Source organism: Hakea prostrata, chromosome 8 (assembly GCF_041222555.1).
Source record: "Hakea prostrata isolate BN-2017 chromosome 8, UWA_Hpros_2, whole genome shotgun sequence".
Lineage (NCBI taxonomy): Eukaryota > Viridiplantae > Streptophyta > Magnoliopsida > Proteales > Proteaceae > Hakea > Hakea prostrata.
The window spans coordinates 48,401,161-48,413,034 of NC_142607.1; the positions used below are offsets into that span (position 1 = coordinate 48,401,161).

The 11,874-nt window shown below is 36.7% G+C and overlaps 1 protein-coding gene across 1 annotated transcript; it reads left to right on the forward strand.

Moving 5' to 3' along the window:
• The first annotated feature begins 500 nt into the window (after positions 1-500).
• LOC149008318 (eukaryotic translation initiation factor 3 subunit E-like) lies at positions 501-11,173 on the forward strand. Its single transcript, XM_089167314.1, has 9 exons — positions 501-684; positions 2,218-2,460; positions 2,559-2,713; positions 5,613-5,840; positions 5,926-6,047; positions 6,547-6,766; positions 9,096-9,238; positions 10,265-10,402; positions 10,515-11,173. Exons 2-9 carry the CDS (start codon positions 2,253-2,255, stop codon positions 10,615-10,617), a joined length of 1,317 nt encoding a protein of 438 aa, XP_089023440.1. The 5' UTR covers positions 501-684; positions 2,218-2,252; the 3' UTR covers positions 10,618-11,173.
• Positions 11,174-11,874: the final 701 nt, after the last annotated feature.

An 11,874-nucleotide genomic window follows, 5' to 3' on the forward strand; every position in this document is an offset into this window, starting at 1 on the left:
TTTGAACTATTGCAAAGTAGGGGAAGGATCAAGTTATACTGTTAGCGAATTTTTTGTAAAATTTGAAAAGATTAGGTGAGATTTGGTAAAGTAAAAAAAAAAATTTTTACACGTAAGGCCTGTATTTCTTTCATAATCATTGGATTTTTATACACACATGACATGATCATAACGGCTCCTGGTTGGTAGTAAATAAATAAAAATCCAACCTTTAAAAAATTTGATACAACCCGACCATTTTGCAGCCCTGTTTGACTCTAGACTCTCTTAACAGAGACCATAGTTACTTTTAATTTGGTGAATTATTCGGAGAACCTGAATAATACGAATTATTCAGGTTCTAAATCCGCACTTTACTCAATGATTCGGTAAAGTCGCCTTTGTAACCTACACAAATATATCTCCCAATTAATTAGGACGAACCGAATTATAAGCGAATGATTCGGTGTTTAAAAGGTACGAAAAGTTTTAAAAACCCATGCGGACGTTTTTAGGTTCTTCGGTTTCTTTTCTACAAATTTTCTGCAAAGGCTTTCAGCATACGGGTCCTGCAAACTCCTGGGTCTGATGCCTCTTGGCCTGCGGTCTTTCGTTTAACATTCACAGGGGATAGGTAGATTGCTTGAGATTTGAGAACGGCAGGTCTTCTCTGAAATTTGAATTCCAAAAGAATAGTTTCACCTTGTGAGTAAAGTTTCAAATTTTCCTCTGCAACTCTTCAATTTGTTGAAAAGTAGATTGGTATATTTATCTGCTGCCATATAAGTGGATTTGCAGATGAAGCCTGAGCGGCTGAGTCCTACACTCCCACCCTTTCCGAAAGCTCTTACTTTCCCTAACTCTCTGCCCCTTCGCCACTTTCTAAACCTGTAAAACCCAAAATGTTTGTCTTTTTTATACTGTATCTCTCTGTTGGGTGTGTATGGTTAGTGTTAGATCTTTTGACTTGTCTTTTAATATAATAAGAAGAAAACGACTGGCAACAATAGCTCTTTATTGTAAAGATACAAAGGAGATGTGAAATCTACTTTCTGAAAAGATCATGGTCATGGAAATGGCCAATGATTTTCGTGCTGGAAGGTCTGGACATGAGGGTCAGAGCTCTCTGCGTGGCCGCAGGATGGTCACTCAACCCCCCCCCCCAGTTTAAACAATGGGGGCTTTAAGGAAGATATCCACCCAACCCATCCTCACCCTCGGGTTTTATGTTGTAGGCTCTAATGATCTCTCTATTTGTCACAATTGTGAAGTTTATGATTTTAATGCAACTTGTGAGGTTGCCTTATTCTTCACTGGTTATCAATGACATTCATTGTGTCGCTGTACCCCCTTGTTCAAAAGCTTAATATCATGGTTGGGGAAAAATGAGAGTAAGGGTCAAACTGATCCGGTGCATGGAATCTGGGACTAAAGTTGCAGTAGAGCTTAAATTAGTGAATGGTTACCATAGCTCTCAATGGAAAAGGATGATATTAGGTAGATTGATGTTTCATTTTGAAATTTTATCATGCATCGTTGTTAAAGATTATATTGTAATCTTTTGAAATGGAAGAAAAACTTAGACTCTATATACAATTTTCGCTGAACTTAAACATCAGAATGATTCACCCGACTTCCTTTTTAGCAAACAGATAACACTTGAATCCAAATCAGGATTTTAATTTGTCTGCTTTTTTGACCAAACCGATAAATTAAGTGATTGATTTATTCTGAATAATTCTTGAACCTGAAATAAATAACTGTGATTGTGACTTTGATAGCTAAATTGAGCATGGATTGCTTGTCATGCTTACTTTTCGTTAAGAAACTACTATTGCGTCCCTTAAAAAAATACTTAGGATAATTACTATTGCCTCTTGTACTATAACTTAATTATTAATCAAACACTGCTCTTTAAGAAACTACCATTGCCTCCGTCACTAGTGACGGTGTTAAGAGACTTAAAATTGAAAGCATGGTACTTTCACATGCTGTGAGCCACATGGGCCATGCAATCAGTCTTTTGGATTAGTGGTCTCTGCATGGACCTATGTTTACAAAGAACTGGCCAGGCCACACGAATTAGGGACTAGCTCCTTAATAAGAAGGATTTCTTTTATGGACAGTTGGGATTGACCATGATAGGACCATCTTTAACTGTTATGGTTTGTCTTGTTCTCAGTATTACTAAATTAGGTTTTTGTTATCAACATCTCTCCTTGTCATTCCCTCTTGCAGGGAAGATTCAGCTAGGGTTTCTCTCAGTTGCAGTCATGGCGCAGTATGATCTCACTCAGCGAGTAGCTCCTCAACTGGACCGACACTTGGTCTTCCCCCTACTAGAATTCCTGCAAGAGCGTCAGCTTTACCCTGATGGCGAGATCCTGAAAGCTAAGATTGAACTTCTTAACAAAACAAATATGGTGGATTATGCCATGGACATCCACAAGAGCCTCTATCACACTGAGGAAGTTCCGCAAGGTTCTACCTTTTCTACGACTTAAGCTTTCTTGTATGTAAATGTTATTGTTTCTTCCATGTTGTTTAGTGTTTATAAAATTTGGATTTTGTGTTTATAGATATGATTGATAGGCGTGTGGAAGTTGTTGCAAGATTGAAGTCTTTGGAAGAGTCTGCTGCCCCGTTGATTACTTTTCTTCAGAACCGTAATTCGTTTCAGGAACTCAGGTCTGATAAGCAGTATAATATCCAGATGCTTAGCGATCGATATCAGGTATTTTTTTTCTGTTCCTTTTTAATTTTTGAAGTTTGAGTTTATTTATTTACTTATGTGCAACATGGAGGCTAATGAATCTGGTTCTTTTTATCTATTTATGCTTGATTCATGCATTATACCTGTCTAATTTTTAATGGCTAGTAGACTAGTAGATATATGTAGGCCTGAGTTGCTGCACATTGAGTTAGCTCTATGTGCTGGGAAAGTGCAAATATGGGCTTATATGAGCGAACCTGATTCATGTTTTGACCGTATATAAAAATGAGGCTAATTGAGTTTTCATTTGGTTACTTGTTTTGTTTAAAGGGTAAATTATGCATGGAAGTTCCCAGTGTTTGAGAAGGTTATGCTTAGGGTACCCCTTCTATGAAAACTGGCATTCAGAGGTGCCTTTCTGAAGTAGTTTTGTTACAGAACCATTTGGTTTTCTAAAGTTGCCCTCTCAATGCTTCTCCACCCATGACCCAATTTCTCCTTGTACAATGCTGATTTATGGAGCTGCTGTACAGCATAGCAACAAGCTAATCACCGAAGGAAACTCCTCCCTGTTGTCCAAATTACAGCCAATGAAGCCTTAGTTGCCCTTGACCCTGCTCTCTTATGACTTGCTGTTCCGGACTTCTTAATCTTCATCTTGATCAGATTCAAGCATCCACAAGCAGTTGCTTCCATCCCTTGATTGGTGGCTTGACACAGTTTCTCCAATGTGATGCATTTATCCACAAAGCATGAAATCTAGTGTCACCTAACATATCATTGGAACGAGAATGCCAAGTTCTCAAGATTATGGCAATTGGTGGCAATCAAAGTCCAAACTCAAAGAAGTGGGATTTACACTAACAAAGCCAACTTCTGGAAGGATTGGGCATCAGTCTGCAAAATGAGAAGGCCCTCATCACCGATCCTGTTTGTCTTCTAGCTTTGTAGGTTGGTGTGATTAGCAGTAGACATAAGTCCTGCAGTAGTGCATTTTGAGCCTTAACAAGCTGCCACATCTGTAGAGTGGAGTATCTGGAGATAGCAGCAAGGATGGCACTATCAACTTGGAATCTTTCTATATGCATGTCAACCAGACCGGTGATTTGTCCTGCTATTGGTTTGAGAAGCTTATCCTAGTTCCAGAGCAGAAGATGAGCTTCAAGGTCATGAGATCGTTGGAGCTTACAATCAGGGGTCCAATGCATTGGCTATTTTAGAGATCTTTGATCTAGTGGTAATAAGGGAGGCTGTGGCAACACCTGGTCTGATTGGTTTGGCAAACCACAATGAGATCCTGACAGTTTCCAAGCATGTGAGCATCTCTCAGATTTTGTGCGTGTGTGTGTGTGTGCGTGTGTGTTTTGTAGATGAGTATGGTCTCAATGAAAAGAGGGCTACTGTTGGGTTTTGAAGTGTATGAAGAATGTATGGTGGGGGTGCTTCAATATTCAAGATGGACATTGTCCTAAAAGTTTGGATTAATGTCTTCGCAAACCGGAGGTATGTGGTGGGCAAGGTTGTCAAGGTGGCAAGGCGACCAAACTGGTTGGGGCTCCGCCTAGGCGGCAATAAGGTGACCAAAGCGGATGGGTCAAATTTTTTCAATACGACTATCATTTTGCTGATAAATTTCTATTATAAGCTTATTAAACATTCAAGAATCACATTCATCTAAAAATAACAAGCATTCGGGAATCATAATTATGAAAGATTATTCAAAAAAGAACACAAACATAAGTTCATCTCAGCATGCATCATAACATATGACTATAAACTATATCAAATTATAAGTATGAAAATGAAAGTAGTGATTTTACATTTTTACCTACCTCTATGAGAGTGTGATGCAAAATAAGTGCCTTATCCATTTAATGATTCATTGATTCCCAATTCCAAAATGACTAACTATTAAGTTTGTATATGGCTTTGTAGAATAAAATTTGATTTTTAAAAAAATCAAGAAAAAATATTATCATGTACAAAATGTTAGAAAGATGATTGTTTTGGCGTCTAGGCGGCAGTAAGGCGCGCACAAGGCGACAAAGTGGTAGCAATTAGGTGAAAAAAGGGCAAAAAAACTGCATGTTAACAAACGGTTCAAAACAAGGCGGTTGAAAAACCGCCTAAGTGTGCCTAGGCAGACGCTTTGACAACCATGGTGGTGGGACTTGCAGGGTTTGATGCATGCAGGCTTATCTCACTTAATCCTGCAAGAAGAAGAAAATCAGGCCCAGCTTCCCCAACTCAATGGGGATTATGTCCAGCCAGTGGATGGTGGGATTCCTTTGGAATAGGAGTAATAGTTTAGGTTATTGGAAGCAAGTCTGTGCTCTTCCTTTACTCTCTTTTCTATCCTTAGTAAGTCTTGTTGCATCTGTCCTTGTTCAAGCTTTCCATAACTATCTAATCTGTGGCCATGTTTTGACCCTTTTTTTTTATTTTTTTATTTTATCTGAAATGATATCCTTTGCATAAGAAATCTCTCCATCATATTCCTTCTCCCTTATTTTTGAGTTTCATAATTCCTCTCAGAAGGCACCTTCAACAATGGTTTGGCGTTGATCATATCTTCTGGTCTAATGATATGATATTCCCTTGAAGTTTTTATTTTTTTTTTTATTTTTTTAATACAAAATTTAAATATACATATATTTTTTAAAATCTAACTGTCAATATTGGCCCTTCTACACAAGCTTATCTTGTGAAACAGAAAAGTAGAGACTTGATTTACGATTTTTCCTGTAGGGATGCTTATACACTATTGAGAAAAGTACTACATGCCTTACTGTTAATGTCTTTTATAGGGACCTCCTCTGAGTGTTAGTGATGTTTGACATTATTAGGTTCATCTGTCTGTGTTTTCTCTTGGGGTTGGGAATTTATCTCATTTTGACTAATAACTGCATTTTGCAAGCAGATTGGGCCAGATCAGATTGAGGCTTTATACCAATATGCCAAATTTCAGTTTGAATGTGGAAACTACTCTGGTGCTGCTGACTATCTATATCAGTACAGGGCTTTGTCCACAAATAATGAAAGGAATTTGAGTGCATTATGGGGAAAACTAGCTGCTGAGATACTAATGCAAAACTGGGATATTGCTCTTGAAGAGCTTAATCGCTTGAGAGAAATCATTGACTCAAAGGTATTGTATTCACTATTAGGTCACTTTGCTGCATATTGACATTGCTTGCCTGATGCATGTTTCCTCATTGTTGTTTGTGTTTCAGAATTTTGCCCCGCCATTGATCCAGTTACAAAGTAGAATTTGGCTCATACATTGGAGCCTGTTTATCTTTTTTAATCATGACAGTGGCAGAACAAGTCTCATTGATTTGTTTTCCTATGATAGGTCTGCCATCTAAAACCTTTCCAACTTTTTTTTTCCTTGCTTTTGTTTTACTGCTACTATTTGTAGCTCTTCTTGAATACCTGCCAATCCTGCACTGAAAGTTTTCAGTACCATATCATGTGGATAGGGGAAGCTCATAGTATTATTGGTTGTCGTGTAGGTACTAAAAGACTATTTAGCCATTTGTCACTATGTTGATACAATATCCAATTTTCTTTATCGTCTGTATTGTGTATGTTTTTAATATTGCCATCTGGCAAGTGTCAAACATGCGCTTTTTTTTTTAAACAATTATTTAATAGATACAATTTAATAATGCTGTCTGGCAAGTGTCAAACTTGTGCTTTTTTTTTTTAATAATAATTAAAAAAAATACAATTTAAAGATGCATCGTTGGTCTGCTATCACTGCTACTATTGTATCAATTGGTAATCTTAAAATATATCATGTATTTTTTTGCCTGATTCTATTGGAGGATATATAAACTTCTCTTTTGCAGGTATTTAAATGCCATTCAGACAAATGCACCACACCTTTTACGCTACTTGGCCGCTGCATATGTTGTTAATAAAAGGAGAAGATCTCAGCTGAAAGAATTTATCAAAGTTATACAGCAGGAACAATACTCCTACAAGGATCCGATTACAGAGTTCCTAGAGTGTTTATTTGTCAATTATGATTTTGATGGTGCTCAAAAGAAGTTGCGAGAGTGTGAAGATGTAAGTTTCCTGCCCTGAAATGAATGGTTTTCCTCGTTTACTTCTTTATAATGTAATATGCAGCATTGTCTGTTCTATATTTCTCCTTTGTATGTGTGAATTCACAACTTTAGATTTTGTAAGTTTCTCTTGCTGGATGTCTAACACCATAGCTACTGTTACATACTGCTGTGTCATTTTATGAAATTTGTCAGTGGTACCTCAGAAAGAACTAAATTAAAATAAGAAAAGCCAGCATTGATTTTGGATATTTTTCTATTGAAGACAGAGAAGAAGATATATTGTTTCTTGTGCAGCTTCTAAGCATCGACTTGTGTTGGGAGGGGGCTTTGAATGTTTGGTCCTCGTTTGGGTGGGGGGGGGGGGGGGGTATTTTCACATGGATAAAAAGGCATGCATTTAGTTAAGCCTTTTCTGTTATTTAATTGAATGGATTGGTGGATCTGGATCTGAATTAAGATCAGCTCACACTGTTCCTGTCGATATTGGCTGATACAATTATTTTCAAAGTGATGCCGATCCAGCTCCTTTTTGGGCTTCTAATTAGTGGAATCTAAGCCTAGGGTTGGGTCATATAGTGGTTGGACCCTTTATTACATGGGTTTCCTTGGTAATGGACCTCCTAGAGGCCTAATACATAGTTGCCTAAGTGGTTAATGAATTTTAGCCTATTTACTCTATTAGTTTATTCCAGTTCTGTTTTCCTTTTGAGTCCACCAGGCTCTGTTAGGTTCAATTCATAGATCAACTTTAATCATCATGTGATTTGTCACATGACTTTTGAGTATTGCAACGTAAGTAGGCCTAACATTTCGCCATGCATATGGGGAAGAGTAATGTTATATTTATCCTTAATTTCCTGTGTCTAGAACAAGTTGTAATTATGCTAGAATTTCTATTAGTTTCTATTTCAAATTCTATTACAATTTATAAGGCTGTTGACAATATATATATAAAGAACTCTATCGTGACAAGTGTGAAGCAATTTCAAATTAAGTTATTCCAAGTTGGTACTGGATCTGCATCAACTCTCCCCATCTTGAAAAATTCATCATAGAGTTTGTTTTAACCATCAGAAATCCTAGTACTTCAACTTGATCTTCCCCCCTACAGGTCTTCCAGTCAACCTAAAACCTGGCCCCAAACTCCCTCCTGAAACTTCCTGTGTGAAACAAATGTAGCATATCTTGGTCCATCTCGGTTGAAATTTTAACCGGGATGCCCTGTCTCGACCTTATTGAACCATTTTGGTCCACTTATAAAATCCATGTTTTGAAGAGATCTGCAGGTATCACAGATCTCGTCTAGACTTGCCACTGCAGATTTGCCTATTTCGTCCAATTTTTTGTTTTTTTTTTTTGCTTCTTCATTCTGATTTTCCCCTCAATTCAAAGTATTCCTTGATCAACAAACTCTTCCTTGCTGGGATGTGTATGTCCACCATTCGAAGGAGAGGATGAGACAGATGTAGTGGTATGTTGCTTGAGGATGGACCCACCGAAGAACTCATCTTGGATTTAAGTGGTGATCTCGGCAGATGTTTCTTTTTTGGTTATTTAATTTGTGTGTATGATGTTGTTTAACATTCCATTTGATTGTATGAAACATTTAAAGTAATTTTGTTTCAATTTTCAACTATTTGTATTTGTTTGAACAGACACACCAGTCTCACGAGTGGTAAGATATGAACAAAATACCTCTTCTATTGTGTTATGCATGCTTTAAATAAGGTGTATGCAAAAACCCCAGGTCAAAAACCCATCAAAGGCCATCGAAATTTCATGAAAAAAATACCACATTTCAGCCAAGATGGCTGAAATATTGCCACCGTCCAGCCTTGAAACCCAAGTTGTTGAACCTTGCTTGTGACATGGGCACTTAAAACTGAAATAATTATAAGAAAAGATTATTCTGCCTTTATAACTTAAGTTAGGCATATTTACATAATTAAGCTAGTTCGTTGAGCTATTTTGTACGTGGCCTAGACACTCAATGCCTGTAAAATTAATTATTACGGATGTTCGGACTGAACTGGTACTTGGTAGCTTTTCTGGGTAATTACAGTTTACAGTTTCCGTTGATTTTTAGCAAGACTATTAACAATCTTGAGAGATAATCATCCTTTATTGCTAAGATTGGAAAATCAAGTGATTGTAATTTGTTAAGTTTTTTTTTTTTTGGTGTCATTGATCTTCCGGTAAATGGAAAATTGAATCATTTGTAGTACCCCAATCACAGCACTGCTTAAACTTTTGGCTGGATTATTCATTGGCATGTAAATTCTGTCCTATTATGAATGCTGAAACCACAAACTGGGTCCAATTTGCAGGTAATATTGAATGACCCATTTCTTGGAAAACGAGTTGAGGAAGGAAACTTTTCAACTGTGCCACTAAGGGATGAGTTCCTTGAGAATGCACGACTCTTTATCTTTGAGACCTATTGCCGAATACATCAGTGCATTGATATGAGGTGTGTGTGATGCCTACAAGCAATATGCTATTGGCTGCCTTGATTCTGCTGTATCTATTTCATTATGCTTCTATGCTTTAAATACTTTGTATGCACACGTGCACATATTGTCTTTAAATTCTTTACTTTATTTGATTAACAAGTTTTTGCAATTTTCTTTTATTTCGAGATAATGTTTGCAGAAGTTGATAATGGTTACATGATGGAAGACAGTTTTGACATTATTTAGAATTGGAAAATATTTATCTTGTTTGTGCATTAATAATTTATTTGCTGCTATTACCACGACTATTTTTTGGTTGCATGATCTGTCAGAAATTTTTTGTTGTACTAGAAAGGTGCTTTTGCTCTCTGTCCTACTGAAAACTCTTGTAAAATTACTTCGTTGTTTTTAGGGTGTTTGGGGTGTATGGATGCAAATTTTTGAATTTGTCAGTTAAGAGGGTAATGATGTGCTTTGTTTCATGGTTTATATTTGGATTCAGTTTCCTTATGATGATACTCTTTGACCCTATGTTGGAGCTTGCATCCTCTTTGAAACATGAAATCCTTTCTTGGAGCATCAATGGAACCACTGGCTGATTGCCTCTAGTTAAATGTGAGTGGGAGGTCTTTGGGGTACCTGGCCCTGCCAGAAATTTCTTTTTTTTTTTTGTGGGGGTGGGGCGAGATGGGGATACTCCAGGAATCATTTTGGGATGTTCCACTAGTTCTCTCAGACCCTGTTGGCATCAGTGATGCTCAAATCTGAATTAGGAGCAACTATTGGGATCTGGACATTTCTTTTTATAGGCTGGTTGCACTAGAGTTAGAGACTAAAGTTTTGAGATCACTTTGTAATGCTTATTCTTGTATATATTTTATTAGTGCTGCTGCTTTCATGCTCTTGTGGGTTCGAGTTTATTTTTCTGCAGCAGATGGTTGCATGGTTCCAAGTTCCAAGTTCCAACTTCTCAATTAACTGCTGTGAACTTTTATTCTTGGAAGGAAGTCCCAATCCTGATAGGTTCTGAACTTTTCTTGCAGAATGCTAGCTGAAAAGTTGAATCTAAATTACGATGAGGCCGAAAGATGGATTGTTAATCTTGTTCGGAGTGTGAAGCTTGATGCTAAGATCGATTCGGAGGCGGGGACTGTTGTGATGGAGCCTACTCATCTTGATGTGTATGTAAACATTGTCTTTTTCAGCAATTTTGATTAACTAACTTGATGCATTAGAGTACTATAGTTGTATCCTTCATACTCTAATTCTTTTCCCCTGTAATTTCCTCTTCAGTTATGAACAGATCATAGAGAACACAAAAGCACTGGCAGGAAGGACTTACAAATTGGTGCATCAGGTCCTTGAAGCTGCTCCCACCCCAGCTGCTGCCCGCTAGTTGGTTCTGGATGCAAGGCACCTGGGGACTACTGTTACGGACACTGAATTTGGAACTACCTCGAATTCAATTGTGAGAGATTTAGTTATTTAAAGAGTAGAATCAGTGAGAGAGAACACACTGATTGAATATCACCAGAGGGGAAAAGCAGTGAAGAAAAGGCAACAATCCCAAGTTTAGCAAGAAAAGGCAACAGTCCCATGCCACAGCATCAGCAGACAAGTTCTTAACATAAGGAAGATTAGGGAAGCTATGTCTGTGCATTCTGCAGCCCTAGTGAACCAAGCAAATTCAACTTTTGAAATTTCATTGGATGGTGTATTTTTCTTTTTCTTTCTTTTATTTTTTATTTTTTATATTCAATCTATGGCAATTTATTCCATCACAAGAGTCTCTTTTAGTGATGGGTGTCGAATCCACCAAAGATAATTCTTCTCTCAACTGAATTTGTAAAAGCAAGTGAGTAGGGTCGAATCCGCAGAGATTGGTGAAGATTTATTCCTTGATAAAAATTGAGGGATTTTGAATAAAGAAACTCAATAATGAATAAAACAATTAAATGGATGCAGTAGTTAACAAGAAAATCAAAATAATAAAAATTTTCAATCAAGATTTAATTTCAGTATTGATTCTCTCAATTGATCATTAACTTAAAAACAAAAAATTTAATTTCGGGTAGATGGGTTATGCTCATTGAGGATCAGTCCCTTAACAACAAACTTTTCCTACTTTTTTTATAATCTTCGGATCTGTCATTTGGGTTATTCCCTAATTAATAAACATAACATTCGGATCTATCCTTTGAGTTATCTATTAATTGCATAAAACATGAAAGACTCAATCTCTAGTTAATAAATTCAAAAAAGTCTTGTTTATTTAAACTATAACATACATTCTCATAGCAAACTCTCTAGGACATTGATTATCCATTCGAGGATGTTATTTGTCACTTATATGAGAATAATAAATAATTATTCTAATTGACTAAGTATTGTATTAATCATCAAACAATATGCCAATTGGCCTATTATTTAAGGATTAATCCAATAACATAATAAACATAAAAAACGTATAAATACCGAGAATTAAAAAATACTAATTACTCGAAGTCTCACAATTGATGAAATCAAATTCTATTAATCTTGATCGAAAGATGGAATTAGCTAGACATGGAAAAAAGGAATAAAGAAATGAAAATAGAAAACATTGTGCCGTTTTTCCTCAAACAAGTGGCTTCCTCTTGTTGTTGTTTGTGAA

Excerpts from the sequence above, each read along its gene's own strand:
- LOC149008318 (XM_089167314.1), top strand. The coding sequence starts at position 2,253 with ATGGCGCAGTATGATCTCACTCAGCGAGTAGCTCCTCAACTGGACCGA. Across the intron at positions 9,239-10,264 it reads CATCAGTGCATTGATATGAG|AATGCTAGCTGAAAAGTTGA; the intron begins GTGTGTGTGATG and ends CTTTTCTTGCAG. Across the intron at positions 10,403-10,514 it reads GAGCCTACTCATCTTGATGT|TTATGAACAGATCATAGAGA; the intron begins GTATGTAAACAT and ends TTTCCTCTTCAG.